The sequence below is a fragment of the Gymnoscopelus microlampas genome (genome assembly GCF_963454915.1).
Source record: "Gymnoscopelus microlampas genome assembly, chromosome: 1".
Classification (NCBI taxonomy): Eukaryota; Metazoa; Chordata; class Actinopteri; order Myctophiformes; family Myctophidae; genus Gymnoscopelus; species Gymnoscopelus microlampas.
This window is the reverse complement of record NC_139962.1, coordinates 52,250,483-52,266,901: the sequence shown is the minus strand read 5'-3', so window position 1 is coordinate 52,266,901 and position 16,419 is coordinate 52,250,483. Positions and strand designations below refer to the sequence as shown.

General features: G+C 43.2%; 1 protein-coding gene across 1 annotated transcript in view; it reads right to left on the bottom strand.

Moving 5' to 3' along the window:
- hcn4 (hyperpolarization activated cyclic nucleotide-gated potassium channel 4) overlaps window positions 1-16,419 on the bottom strand; it is a gene marked incomplete at both ends in the record, with an annotated part of 164,557 nt that overhangs the window by 77,968 nt on the left and 70,170 nt on the right. Inside the window, 2 exons of the mRNA XM_084055428.1 lie at window positions 7,679-7,897; window positions 13,593-13,754. Of these exons, the coding sequence (XP_083911554.1) occupies window positions 7,679-7,897; window positions 13,593-13,754 (381 nt within the window). The remainder of the gene's footprint in view (window positions 1-7,678; window positions 7,898-13,592; window positions 13,755-16,419) is intronic.

Here is a 16,419-nt window from a genome sequence, read left to right as displayed (position 1 = left end):
AAGTGGGAATCCTGGTGAAGACTGGTGCAGTTAAAGCCCAACTTGCAGGTTGTTTATTTTACTCAATAACAATGAGGATAGGAGGACCTATACTGTAGTATAGTGTAAGCGAGGCTCATCCATGGATTGGCCTTATTCAGCTTTAACCATGACCAACTGGCAGAAAGTGTACAGGCTGTAGTCTGACAGGTGCAATTGCGCCACTCAATAATTTCTAACAGGTGTGTAACATCCATCTCTCCTCGACAAACCAACCGACTAATCAACTACCGCGAGATGTTATCTGTCTCAGTGAAAAGAAACCTGCCTTTTGAGAAGCATCCACCACCCTTGAGTTTGGCCATTGTATCGGCACGACGGCACTCAACGAAATAGGATTACCCTACAAACGTTTCCCATGTCCCCCACTGTGCTCCGAGTCCTTTCTCAGAGCAACCTCCCCCAGCTACAATAAACCCACAACAGGCAAAAGCACATTTGTTATTCTGTCACACAGCAAAGTAGCCTTGTTCAATTGTGTGATTCTGCGAGGACGGCACGCATGCAATGTTCTACGGCAGTGGTTTTCAAAGTGGGGTCCAGGGACCCCTTGAGGGGGATTCCAAATTAACCCTTACGGGTCTGTAACTCTGAGAGGGTACAAATGGAACCAAATGGAGAGTTATGGGGGTCCTTGAAATTACATAAGTTCTTAGAACGACTGTTCTAAAATGCACCATATCCATATAGTCCAGGCAAACTAGCTCATTTTTGTAACAGATTTTTTTTCTTCACAGACCATTTCTATTAACACATTTCCTGCCAATCACATAGATCTACGTTAATGCAAATACAACCGTTCTCTGCCAATCACGTAATCTACGTTTTTTTTTTGTTTGTTTTTTGTTTTTCACACAGAACCAGGAGATAACATGATCCAAAGATTTACTACTCCATTCACTTCCTGGTTAAAGTATTTGGGAAATATTCAGTATCTCGGCTCCTGTGTATTTTTGGCGAAACATGCTATTTTCAACGGCGTATATAACAAGCGAACGGGAGGTCGCGATGACCCGATTTTTTTCTTCTTCGCTAAAGCACAGTGAAGCCCTCCGTGATTAGCAACCATCAGGGGATCGGTCATACTGGAGATAAATATTCTGTGACTACTTAAAAAAAAAACTGGCAGAAGCTAAAAAAACGCATAGTACCTCGCAGTGAATGTGTTAAGTCACCAGAACAACATGATAAAAGTCCTAAGAAATCCTAGTTGCGGAGATATGTTTAAATGGCATCAATCCAAAATACACCTCCCGAAATCCGAGGGAGGAAGCCGTCATGTGTTTGTCATTTCCGTTCATGTCATTTTTCGTTATTTCTTATTTATTTCGTTATTTTTTTATTTCCATTTCTGCTAAGCAGCAAGATATATATCATACATCATATATATATGATGCTTAGATAATTTTGATTTATATTAGGATGAATTTGCGATAAAACATCTGCTTTATCGCTTGATCATTTTCAGAGGCTCCAGGCTGCATGACCGGAAGCATTTGCAAATTGTGGGAGGCAACAGTCTGGCCACGTGAGACTACCATATCCAAGCATCTGCACTCTGACCAATCTGACAACTCTATAAGCAGAGAAATCTACACATTGACTTAGCAGCCGTAAGCCATTAGCTGCTGTGGCGGCTGGTGCCTCAGTTAGCTGATTGATGTCCAGGGCAGTTCCTCGGAGATTGGAACAGCTGTCTGCTTCCTCACTGGCCCATTGGCTCGCGGAAAACTACCACCTGTCTTCCTTTTTGAAGCTCCAGGGACCGGCCCCCAATGGATCGCCTTCTTGTATTGTGTGGATTATGGAATTAGCCCTGACACTTTAAAACAGAGCTTTCCTCCAGGAAGTCTGCTGAGTCCATTTTCACACCGTACTGACACCAAGGACCTGACCTGACATCAAACTGTGTCTGCAGTACTGTATGTCTTATCTTAGACAAGAGGAATGGGAGAGGAGAGGAGAGGAGAGGAGAGGAGAGGAGAGGAGAGGAAGAGAGGTGGAGGAAATGACTAGCCTACCCACTCCAACGCCATATGAGCACAGCACAGAGAGCAAGCTTATCACCAGGAGCACATGGAAAGATTAATAAAGACAATCCTTCCTTCTTAAAAATTAATTGCAATGTACAGTAATAAAGTTTCCTCAGGCAGGGCGGATGACATTGTGTGGGAAGCTTGGGGAAGGAGAAAGGGGATGTGTGTGTGCGTGCGTGTGCGTGTGCGTGTGTGTGTGTGTGTGTGTGTGTTGGGGGGGGGGGTGCTCTCTGGCTCACAGGGGGGATTCTTGGGGTGCCTCACTGCCTTGAGGGGTGTGTGTACTGGGAGGGGGTTATCCCAGGAGTCCCACATGCTGCTGAGGTGGACCAGCTGTTTTGACTAAAACCGACAGTCACGCCTAATTTATGCTTTTGCTGTCGCATGACTCATTTTCGCCAAGAAGAAACATAACAAATTAGGCTTACGGCGTCTACAAAGCAGGACAGCAAACAAGAACAGCAGAACAGAACCACTGAGCCGGTACTACTGTGTGGGTCTGATCTCTGACTAAAAACAGCCTCTCAGTCAGACTAACTGAATTAAGTTCTTTTCGTTTTCACACGGGGAGCGACACTACGCCTTAGCCTGGTAAACCCTCCCTCCAGAAATCTCAATTGTATTTTACGTTTCGAGCCTTGCAGATCTGCTACTTTATTTGATACTTTTGTGTGACGCTGTAGTATGATCAAGTAGGACATTCATTTACGAAAAAGTACAAAAAGTTAGAATATGGACATAAGAGGTTTCTGCGCCTACAGCAATGATATAATAATAAAACCCTGTTCTAGGTGGCGACTCTGGGGGCTCTGTCTCCCTTTACAGACAGACAGATGTCTGCCTTCACTGCAGACAGCGGTATACAGTAGGCCTCATGTCGTTACGGCCCACGCTGGGACCCTAATGAGAGGAGCAGGGCCTGGCCTTCCCGGCCCGCTGTCAGGGCTTCCTCCCCCCGCCCCCCAGCATTGGGGACACTGGGGTTTAACCCATTCAATTCGGGTACGGATCTATGTCATTTTAAGATTTCTTCGGCTATTAAAAAATAGCAGATCTACAAGCTCATAGCGCGGCACCGAGTGCTGCGCTATGAGCTTGTAGATCTGCTATTTTTGGAAAAAAAATCGTGCAAATCTTTGAATATATATATATAAAATGTTAACTAAAATCTTTGCATCTGGGGGGTCCCTGGAACAAAATATTTTGAGATGGGGGTCTGCGGACAAATATACATATCATTTTGGGTGGTCCTTGACATGAAAAAGGTTTGAGAACCACTGACATTATAGCAACACTGTTTGGATTTAGAAGACCCAGAAGCAAAAATTTGATTTACAAATGTTCGCTTTAAAAATATATATATTGAAAGATCTGCACACATTCTCACGATTTTTCAAAAATAGGAGATCTACAAGCTCATAGCGCGGCACCGAGTGCGCTATGAGCTTGTAGATCTGCTATTTTTGAATAGGATAAGAAATCAAAAAATGTGTTCCCGGTCTAAAAGGGTTAAGGCCCCCACAAGTACAGTCCCACATAAATCAGTCCAGCCGAGGTGAGGTGAGGACAGGTCAGGATGGGAAAGGACAGGTGGACACATGCTGCAATCTGTCCTCATTTCTTTCTGTGCTGAGCTCAACAGAATCATTTAGCGGAGCGAGTTCATCTGTAACCTGGATAATATTTCAGTTTATTTTTTTTTATATTATGTAAAAGGACATTTTGAAGTGCCCTAAAAGTCAGTGGAGCATGGCGGCAGTTCTGAGAGGCATGGAAGTCAAACTGGTCCTACATATAGGCTTGTCACAAGTATTACATAATAATCGCCTAAATCACAATTATTTGAGATAATCACAATCATGTTTTGCATGATCGTCATAATCGGTTCCATGCTGTTCACACATTTTCGAACATGTTCCGAAAGTAGTGGAAATAGCAGAGCTGGAAGTTCTGCTATTTCCACAATTTTTTATAAATATTTTTAATGTATAAAATAATGTAATTGTCAGTCAGTTATTTGTAATATCTGCCCTGTGCAATGTTTGCTTACAAAGCCTGAAAGTCAAACAGAAACGTAATTTTTATTCACCTGTTCTGATGCCAAACATCCAATTCAATCGTTAATCGCAATTATTTGTATGACAATTAATCGTCACGTAAAATGTCACGATGGTATAGCAGGTGCAGGTCCCATGCTCATACACCCTCTAATTACATATGGCCACCATCAGCCCACCTTCACTCTGCTACCACCATGATCACACTCCCTCCACCTCCCCAGTATCCTCCCATACAGAAGCATTTAGGGTTTTTCCTATGTCAGCACTTCAGCATTACATGCATTGCTTCCAAGATTATTAAAGTACAATATTACTTTATAATCAGCTCACACTGAGATGATTTGTCTTGCGACTCAGCAGTATGCAACACATAATACACACATCTGACACAAGGCATAAATAAAACAAAATAAATTACATACATAAAACATGAAGACATGAGCAATGTCCACCGCTCAACCTACCCCTGGCCGCCAGACTCTAAATTATGCCTCAAAGTCGACTGATAGATGAAGGACTTCTTCAGTCTGACCTTATTGCATGTTGGAACGCTGCATCTCCTTCCTGAAGGCAGCAACCTATATTCCCCATACAAAACATGGCTAGTGACTGAAGTGATATTCCCTGCCAACTTTAGCATTCTGTTATTATATGTAGATGTATATAGAGTCTCTCAAGTGGTTGTCCAACAACCTTTGAAGACATTTTCAGTTGTTGCAGCAGTTGTGACTTCAAGGCAACAGACAAACATCCATACCAGGTGGTACTACAGTACTGACGAGCACTCATACTAACAGAAGTGAAAAAAAGAAAGAAGAATCTGTCTACTTGCACCAAAGGATCTTCGACGGCTAAGGAAGTACATTCTTTGCTTTGTTTTCTTACCCACTGATTCGATTTGATCTTTCCATGACAAAAGATGGTCTATTACTAGGTATATATACGAGCTTCCCTTGTTGATCTGTTCACCATGAATAGTAATGGGGACCTGTGTATCTCTACTGGTGCACAAAAACAATCTCTTCCGTCTTTTCTGTGTTAATAAAGAGAGTGTTGTTATCACTCCACTCAACCACCCTATTTACTCTGCGCTGGTGCAGTCCAGGATCACTGGAGCTATCTAATAGAGAAATCAAAACTGTATCATCAGAGTACTTTAATGTTTTGGTCAGGTGTGTCAGTGCGACATTCAGACAGACATCCTCAGTACGACAGCTGTCAGTATAGAGGTTGAAAAGTAAAGCTGAGCTTACACAACCCTGGGGAGCACCCATATTAGTAGTTAATGCTGAGGAGAGGGCTCTGTTCACTAGCAACCTCTGTACGCTGTTAGTAAGGAAAGAAGCATACAGTAAGGAAAGAAGCATACCAATGAATTAAGTGTGGATTCAGTTCCAACTGTACCATCTTTGACAGTAGAATATCAGACTGTATTGTATTTAAAGCTGAAGAGAAGCCTAAAAAAAAGCACCATTGCATGATTCTCATTAGACTTATCTAGGTGTTTTGTAATTAAGTGGACCGCATCCTCTGTACCGCAAACCTTCTTATAGGCAAACTGACAGGGATTGAATTTGTCTTTAGTTATACTTACAAGATGTTGTAACAGTATTCTTTTGAGTGATTTAATAATCACTGAAGTGAGAGCTATGGGTCTATAATCCTCATGTTCTTTTGGACATTGGATTTGGGGTAATGGTTTTATGGGTTGAGGTTTTCCAAGACAGAGGAATTGTGTGTGTGTGTGTGTGTGTGTGTGTGTGTGTGTGTGTGTGTGTGTGTGTGTGTGTGTGTGTGTGTGTGTGTGTGTGTGTGTGTGTGTGTGTGTGTGTGTGTGTGTGTGTGTGTGTGTGTGTGTCTACAGAGGTTTGAAATATTGGTTGCCACACTCGAGATAACTCGGTTGCAAAGTTCTTGAGGAGAAAAGCACAGCACTCTTCTGGCCCATTAGCTTTCCTTGTGTTAGTACATTGAAACACTTTCCTGACATCCTCTTCAGTGAGGATAATTCTGTCTAAGTATTTCAGTATTTCAGTGCACTTACAAGAATTGTCTGAAGACTCAAATCTAGCAAAGAAAGTATTTAGGTCATCAGCAAAGCCAAGTTCACAATAGGTTTGTTTGGGGATGACATTCCTTTCATAGATTTCATAGTGTCCCACGTCTTTTTGTGATTATTGGCTTTAAACGCATCTTCTAGACGCTGATGCTGTCTATGCCGATTTTGCCTGTCTCAATTAGTTGAGCTATTTCTGTCAATCTAAGTGCACCCGAAATCTTTGTTTATGAAAGCTATTTTCCTTTCATTTATTTTGTCTTTTGTATCCTTGGTCACATATGATTAACTGTTTGGATAGATTGTTATCTCCTTAGTAGGAACAACCAGCTGTACACAAAACTCACTGAAGTAATTTCATCCAATGAACCGTCTCTAAAATATTGGCCTTCCAACACCCACACTTTCTGATTATGAACTATAAAGCCATCACACGTTTAGCACTCACCATAGTAAATGACACTGATCATCCCCTCAACCGTCACCTTACAATCAAGCCATCTGGACGAAGATACAGGACTTTGATATGTGAAAAAGTTATTTTTAGTATAGGAGTTTAGTCCATTCTGCCATCATAACCCTAAACAAAATGCCTCGCTGATAATGTATGTCGGTTGTGTACTCTATGTATTATCTTTATGTTGTGTTGTATATTGATTTGTGTTTTTGGGCGGTGCAACCGCCCCTATATGTGAGGTTTGGACCCCCACCCATTGCACCCCCCCAACCCTGCGCTGTGATTGGCCACCATTGTACCCCCTAACCCTACACCGTGATTGGCCACCATTGTACACTGGTTGACTCTATTCAGGACTGTGATTGGCTAGTGAAACACATGACACATGTGCAGTCCTATAAATAGGACTGTGCACTTAAAAAAAACACATTTATGTTTTTTTTTAAGTGAATCACCCACTGTGATAACCACTGTGACCACACCGCCCACTTCACACTGGGTGTGATTTTTTTGTTGAACAGAACAACAGTGAAATGGAATATCCCTCTTGGGACAATAAAGACTATGATTATGAGCATGTCATTCGAAGCAGGCTCATATGTATTGTGTCGTGTTCTTTTAATCTCAGTGTATCTTTAGTTTCTTCCTTATGAGGTGTTTTTTATCGTCTGTCATGTCAATGTAATAACTGTATGTTCAGGCTCTGCTTCAGGGGTGTTTGTGATCTCAGAGTCTGTGTCATGTTTATGCAGATTATTCTGTAGTATCACAGGAGTCAGAGCCACACCGCCAAATACAATGCAATATCATTGCAATAAATGGTTTTCATATCGGCCAGAGTGTCTGACTGAAATCGTATTATTGCATGGGGACTAAGGCTTACAATATCACCATGGTCCCTCCCTCCTCCAAATGGATTTGCATTCTCACACACACACACACACACGCTCGTGCGCACGCACAGACACACATACGCACGTGGACGCGCACACCCACACACGTGCACACACACGCACCCATCATGACTTACCTTCTCCTGATACTGGCGACGAGAGGAGTCCAGCGACTGGATCAGCGCGGTGGCGTGGCCCACGAACATGGCATAGCAGGTGGCGCCCACGATCATGCTGAGGATGGTCAGCCACACGTCCGTCATGCCCACCGGGGGGTACATGCCGTATCCAATACACAGCATGTGGCTCATGGCTTTGAAGAGGGCGTACGAGTACTGCTGTCCCCATGTGTCATTCTGGAGGAGAGATTAGACTGGGTGAGCTGGAGTCAGCCAAGGTCAGAAATAAGACACTCTCTCTCTCTTTCTTTCTTTCTTTCTTTCTCTCTCTCTTTCGATCTCTCGATGCGGTGGACCCAAATGGGTACTTTTTTACACTCTCAGGGTTAAATAAATTCATTCTGAGGATTTTGTCTGTGTGGTGGCATACAGTAAGAAAGGCGAGCACTCTGACAAAACACACAATTACTGTCACTTGTAAATGTAATGGCAGATGCCCCCCTTTGTATTGTCTCACTTCAGACAGAATGGCTGGCAAAATGGAGCATTCTTCTCACTATGCAAACATTTGCAGAATGGCAGACATTTTGGGCTGGGGCCTAAAACACAGAGTCCTGAGAATGGACAGATGGGCGCTGGAGACACCAGAGGCTTTCCAGCCCAGAAAAAGTAGGTCATGCTATTTAGAAAAATGTGATTTCTCTGTGAGTTTTCTCGTTTGTAGATAAATTGCCCCCTCTCTCCTTTAGATCCCGCTGGTAGTCTATGGCCAAATCGATATCAGCACTCTCCTGGGGGTGACATGTCCAAATTGCTTTCAAACCCATTTCCACTGCAGTGGGGGGGGGGGGGGGGCCTGAGAGATAGCAATGTTATTAGTGGGTTCCTAAAAAGGTAAGGAGCGATGACCCAGCAGGATAATGGGAAGGCTACTGTTCCAGTGGAAAAGACAAGAGAGGCGTCCCGTGACAACGTAATCAGCACCGAACCGACTGTGGCTATAATGCTGCGTTCACACTGGCAACAACAAAGATACAGGGTACCATTCATTTTCAATGGAAGCCAGCGACATGAAGATACAAAGACACATCCAACGTTTGTAGCTGCTACAACAGCTACAAAAAAGTTGAGCTGGTTTCAAAGATACAAAGCAACAATGATGCCGTGTAGCTTCGTATCTTTTGTATCTGCCAGTGTGAACGCAGCATAAGTATCAATACGTAGCTGTTTTTGAATTTTAATCCTGAAAAGTAACAGTTTTGGACATATGAGGTTTCCACCCGACGGAGACGAATAGTAACAGGTTTGAGGTCTTTCATCGTCTATACAGTACCTAAAAATATGACAAACATGAGGGGCTGTCAGTCAATCAAGGTGCTCTGCCCCCCCTCCCCCCGCAGGCTCAAATTAATTCAAAACAATATATTTGTTACTGTGTCACACCGAGCACCATTCTTCTAGGTAACGCCATGAATTAGCCAGTGTTTACCGAGCGAAACCAAACCAAACAAAGCCTGTTTGATGTTAATGAGAGTCTGCATCCTTCTCTTGGGATATTCAGCTCACGGCGGGAGGCGAGCCTGTCATTTAGAACAGGGGTTCCCAAAGTTGGGGTCGCGACCCCACTTGGGGTTGCGGGAGACTGACGGTGGGGTCGCGAATTTATTTTGGGTAATAAAAAAATAAATAAACCGTATTTTTTTTATTTATTTTTTTCAATTTTAAATTCAACAGAATGGATGAAATACAATCTAAAAATTGATTACAAATAGTACATTTTACCATTTTAATACATTACAAATGTGCACCGAACGTGCACGTTTATGTGCATAAATGACCTCCAGGTTTAGGTGGGGTCGCGAGTCAATTTCCGCATTATTTTGGGGTTGCGGGCTGAAAAGTTTGGGAACCCATGATTTAGAAGGCATTTCTGTGTCTATTCAGGTGATTGATTGATTGATTGATTGATTGATTGATTGAATGCTTTATTGGTCAGAAATGTAAGCACAAGGTACAGTCAGACATTAAAGGGATAGTTCACCCCATTTCATAATCGATCAGTTACCCCATGGAGACTTGAATTTTGATTTTTCTTTTTTTTGTCGCATTCCTAAGCCAATAATTTGACGACCAGCGGACCGGTAGGCAGCGGTTCCGGCAGAGTCTCCTTTGTGTCTCCCACCGGAACTGCTGCCGGTCATCAAATTATTGGCTTAGGAATGCGACAAAAACAAAAAAATATCCATGAATTCAAGGCTTCATGGGGTGTGTAATTGATAGAAAATAAATAATCTTTTGAGCGAACTATTCCTTTAAAGCAAAAAGGATAACACAAAAAAAGTCCTGGGGACTTTGTTTCCATTGTGGTCCTTTATGTATTCAATTCATCAACATATCATACAAAAGTAACACAATAATAAATGTAATAAAAAAATGCAAAACACTATATGCACAAAGAGTAAAAGAATCAGCCTCAGGTCTTAATGGGTTAAGGATGTATGGCCTTGCAAGGGTGTCCTCTGATAGGGCGATGGGGAAGCTGCATGGTGGATTATCGGAGGTAAACACAACATGTATCATCACCACCAGCAGTGTCTCGTGACAAGCAGACAAGGCGTTTTATGTATTATGTAGGCAGACAGCCAGGTGTGTTGCCCCCCCCCCCCCCCCGAGCAGTTTGGCCGCATGTAGCTAATCGGCCTGATTAGCAGTAGAGTTATTCAAGGGGAGGTCGAGTCTGGCACGTGTGGCGCTGCACATGTGGTCCACACGTGGCCCTGAACGCTAAATGCTGAACAACAATGACTGTTTGAATGGACTGAATGAATGATAGACCTTTTTCGGCAGCCATATTGACATGAATAGTTGTGTAATGTTAAGTAGCAGAGCCTTTCCAGGGAGCCGACATGCACAATAGCAGCACCCTATTGTGGACATAAACATGGCAATAGCAGCACCCTATTGTGGACATGAACATGGCAATAGCAGCACCCTATTGTGGACATAAACATGGCAATAGCAGCACCCTATTGTGGACATGAACATAGCAATAGCAGCACCCTATTGTGGACATGAACCAGTGGTGGAAAAAGTACTAGTAAATGTTTTACTTAAGTAAAAGTACCAATACTGCAACCTGGAAATACTCTGTTACAATAAAAAATGTACTTGAGTAAAAGTACCCTATTGTGGACATAAACATGGCAATAGCAGCACCCTATTGTGGACATAAACAACAGTCCTCTACCACCGAGGAAATGAACAAAACCTTCTCGTCAAGAGGACTGCATATTGTTCACCTGAACAGAAACAGCCTCTGCACCAAGATGACTCAACTCAGATCAATGGTGCATAGACTCTCCTTTTCTGAAACTACACCTGATAGCACATGTAAAAGATGCTGAAATGGAGATTGAAGGTTATCCTGTATACTACAGGAATGATAGGAATAGGCATGCCTGTATGTGTACATTCAAGCTGATGTCAGTTTTTAACGTGCGGTCCGTCTTGGGTCATAGTGAAATAGAATCAGTGTGGGCAGACATATCGGTGGGCATATCGGTCGGACCAGCGATTCTGGACAACCGCCGACCAAAAAGACTCAATCAATCAATCAATCAATCGTCCTAGCGTCCCTATTTTGGGCATTTTATTACAATGCTACAATGTTCAAAATGTAAAAAAAAAAAAAAAAAAAGGAATATATTTCAAAAATGCCCACATTTTGGGTCGTACGACAAAGTATAAAATAGGTTTATAGTCATTTACGAAAAAGAACAAAAAAACACATTAAAACACAAATTATGGAGATCCAAGCTTTCTGCCCGTCAGCGCTGATTTGTAACTTGACACGGATGCCAGGTTGGGGGCGGTCTGCCGTGGAGGATTGAGGGTCAACAGCACCCCAAGGTGCTGCATGGTCCAGTTGTGTAACCAAACGAGACAACTCAATTACTATACACCAGAGAGGGAGGAGAGGAGAGCCAGAGAGGGAGGAGAGGGGAGGAGAGCCCTCATGAGGCTGAGCTTGATGGACACTCAGTGTGCTAACAATGCTGCCAAATTAAAGCCCATGACTCTGAGTGACATGACTGCTCACTGGAAAATTGTCAATATTCAATACACATGTGTATATCGTTGCTGTCGGGCAGAAACCTTGTATGTCCGAAACTGTTTTAAGGAAATGGTGTTCCAGTGCATCCAACGTAGTTATTATTTAGTCACAAGCTCTTGTTTATACCTTTCACTGGTTCGATATTCATAAAACACACAGACTTTCACATTCACCATTTTTCGAAACTAGTGACAATATAGCCTTTTATGGCGAAGTGGGGCATTCAGTTCAATAAGAAAAGTTGAGGATGGAGATACAAGGTTTCTGCCCAACAGCGACGATATCTAAAATGGGGGTTTTGCTGGGCTGGGATTTAATAGGTGGAGAGCTGGTGTTTCCCCAGGACTCTCTGAAGGGTACAAGAATCACAGGAGGGGCTGATTGATGAGATCAGACAGGTGTCTAGTCTCATTCAGACAGACAGGGAGATATAAGGATATTTCCTTTAACAGGTCCGTTCATGAAAGTCCTTACGGTCTTGTTTCCAATGAGGGCCTGTGAGCAATTAGGGGTTAAGAGTCTTGCTCAGGACACATTTCATTTCATCGACACATTTGCTGGCCTGGCCTGGAATCGTACCTGGGGCAACCAGGGCCTCTGGCTCCCTAGGCGGGCTCACTAACCACTCAGCTATGGCCGCCCCTAAACAGGTACTAGTCTCATTCAGACAGACAGAGAGACAGGAAGACAGGTACTAATCTAATTCAGACAGGGAGGCAGCCAGGAAGACTGAAGTGAAATGTGTTTTCATTGTGATACCAATTAATAAGAACATAAAAGTATATTAATATGTTAGTTCCATTGATCCAAGCCAGAACACAAGCGATCGATTGATCATTAAAATGAATATATTCATGGAAGCAGCACTCTCCACCCAGCTTTACCGGATGGATTAAAGAGACGTACGTATTTCTTGAAACTAAAGAAAATCAAATAAACACTTCAAAATGTGGTCTGTTTCAAAAATTCAATGAGATTTGGACCCCCTTCCTTGACTATTACGAGAGTTTACAGGTGCCACTTAACGAGGAGACCTAAGTGGATGGAGCACTCGGCGAGACAGCAGGGTTCCCCTTTCCCTCCTTCCCTTCCCTCTCTTCTTCCTTTTCCTTTGCTTTCCCTTTCCTTCACTTATTTACTCAGACCTTCTCTCTTTCCTTCTTTTTCTCTCTTCTTTATTTTTTAAACATTTGTGAGTTATATGCAAAACAAGATCATTGTTTCAACAACATATAAATGTGTATTGTTTATTGTTGGTCTTGTTACAGATTTGTATGTTTATGTCAAAAGAAATAAAAAAATGTTTGAGAGAAAATGTTTAAGTGGGCCCTGATCCAAAAAAGGTTGGGGGATGTATAACCACTGATGTGTAGGGCAGGGGTCTTCAACGTTATTCAGGCCAAGGACCCCTTAGCTGAGAGAGAGATGAAGCAGGGACCCCCAGTCCCCCACTATATATTGTATAAAACTGTGTTGCATATTAAACTTTTTCATACATTTCATAGATAGATATACATTAGCTTCTTAATTCACTCACGTTAATGTGTAATTATCAGACATTTAACCACTTAAAGCCTCAATACTAAACTTGAACGTTGGCTCTGTACTTGGTTAGCTCTTTCTTCCCTACACACCAAACCTCTTTATCAAAAATATTTTTGGCTAATGTTCCCCTCACTCCCCTCAGAATCCCACAATTACACAAAGATTTGGAGGACCCCCAGTAGTAACTCTGAGGACCCCCTATAACCCCCACTATATGCGTCCCGGAGCCCCTGTTGAAGACCACCCCCATGGTGTAGGGCATCGTGCACTTACCACCATCTTGTTTCTGGACACCCAGCAGTCGGCGGGGAAGTCCTGCAGCATGGGCACCAGGAACTGCAGGCAGCCGTCCCAGTGGCACAGCAGCAGCATCATACCGATCAGGTTGACGATCCGCACCATGGCGCTGGCCAGGTCATACGTCATGTGGAAGATCTAGAGGCGGGGCACAACACAGGAAACAGGGTTATAGTGCAGCTAATCTCTCAAGAACAGATCCATAGCTGAGCTTGGATCTGTCCGGAGCCGTGTTGACAACCCATGCACATTGGCTACAAGTGGGTGTGCCTTCAGATCAGGAAGCAGGCCACGCTTTACCCAATCAAATGTAGTGGGCGGGATTTACATGTGTGCGGCTCGCTTCCCACTGGAAACAAACCGAAACTCATTTAACAATAGCGTCCTCGGAGCCGACAAAACCACGGAAAGTTAAGAACATTTTAACTTGCTCTTTCATCATAGAAACAAGTGGGCTTGTAACCAAAACGATCCATGTTCTTTGGGAGAAATGGTGTTAGTGTTCCGTGGAGAAATATTGTTAGTGGGAATGAAAACATAGGCGCACCATCGGAAGTAGAGGGCTGAGGGCAGACCAAAATCCCGGTTTCCCGTGAGCATGGGTCCTCCGTACAGCTCCGCCCAGAGTCAAATGGAAAAGTGAAAAACAGCAGAGGGCGCTGTTTTTCCTTTTTATTTGACGATGGGTTCCTAGATTATAGTGCAGCAGATAACGACAATATGTTTTTGGGAGAATCGTTCAAATGGTGATACAAGCGTGAGATTTTGTACAAATCATCTTTGGACGATTTAAGAAACCGGGCCACTCGTAAATCAAAGATGGCGGCCATTTATTTCAGCATATATCTTTGCCCGTTTCGTTGACTAAAAACTACAATGAAAATTTTTCGTCAACTACCTTTTTTCATTGACCAAAACGAAATAAAACCGTTTGTGTATATATATATATATATATATATACACACACACACACACACACACACACACACACACACACACACACACACACACACACACACACACACACACACACACACACACACACACACACACACACACACACACACACACACACACACACACACACACACACACACACACACACACATACATAAATAGCTACTTTAATGTGGACTTTAAATGCAAACAATGGATATTTTAAGTAGCCCCATTTAATTAGTGTCCATTTTTAGTTTCTGTTGAATTAATGTGTGAATTATGTGTGTCAAAAATACCTGTTTTACTTCTTGCCCATACATCTCTTTGCTTTAACTAACTTGTCAATATCAGGGATCAAATTCTGAGCAGTTGACACTTTGATGATGTCATTTAGATGTCCATGTGTCAGATGTGAGCGCAGTTTGGATTTATTGGTGTTCATTACAGAGAGAGCCTGCTCACAGAGATATGTTGTGCCAAACATGGAGAGGATCTTTGAGGCAAACATTTTAAACACAGGATATTTCGTTCCCAGTCCCAGATTTTGATAAAATTCCCACAGGGGACCATTAAACAATCTTTTAATTGCGTGATCATTCTGCATTTCAATTAGTTCCAGCTTGAGATCATGCATGGGATCCAGGTTGTACACAGCATCTGACGAAGCATTGGTCTCAAGTGGGAAACAAAATATAGAGAATTCTGTCTTTAGCTGAGCAAAGATATTAAAACGCTTCTGAAACTCACTTGCCAGCTGTGATATTTTTTCCCTGTACATGTGCATCTTGCGCTTGTTTCCATGTGTGTGTGTGTGTGTGTGTGTGTGTGTGTGTGTGTGTGTGTGTGTGTGTGTGTGTGTGTGTGTGTGTGTGTGAGAAAAGGTCGAAGGTGACGACCAATCAGCGGCCGTGCAAATCTCCTGACCCGAAGCCCCCTAGAGAGGGCCCAGGATGCAGCCACCCTTCCAGTAGAGTGAGCCCTCAGTCCATTTAGGTACTGGGGCTCCACCACTAGTATAGGCGAGCCTTACAGCCTCAACGACCCACCTGGAGAGCGTCGCTCTGGCGATCGCTTTCCTCTGGTTACCGCGGCCACAGGAGACAAAGAGCTGCGGAGACGATCTGCTGGCCGCCGTCCCCTGACAATAGAGCTTTAAAGCCCCCAGTGGGCAGAGACAGCGCAACCGCTTATCCTCCGCCAATGCGGAAGGAGGTAGATGAAAGGCCACCAACTCAAACCGGAGCCGGTGCCACCACCCCGGTCTTGGTTACAAACGCCAGGTTCGGTTTCAAAGAAACCTCCTGTCGTTATTAGAGAATCTCAAGCACTCCGAACTCATCGAGAGTAAGTGTAGGTCACTAACACTCTTTAGCCGTAGACAGGGCCACCAACAGGGCCGTCTTAAGACTGACCAATTTCACAAAAAGCCCGGGGGGGGGGGTTGTTTCCATTGTGGTCCTTTGTACTCAATTCATCAAGCAACAACAACAACATTGAAAGCAATCAAATGGAGTTGCTTGACTGTCTGGGGCAATATAGTTGGGATAAGATTCCGCAAGTCAAATTATAATTTGAGGATGTCATATCTGACCCTAAGGAACCGGCAGAAATAATAATCCATATCCAGGGAGGAAATAAGTCACCACTTAGAGTCCGAGTTTTCCTTTCTCAAACAATTCACTTTATTGTCAGAGTTCTTTAGCAATCCATACATTCAAGTCAAATCAATATATAGCGCATCTTGTTCATAGAATCTGCTTCATCCTGCTGAACGTGGCATCTGCATGTGTCCAGAATCACGAAGAGCCCTGTTTGCTTCATATACAAGCCATTATATATCAAAACATTTGTAAGAGATAAGACT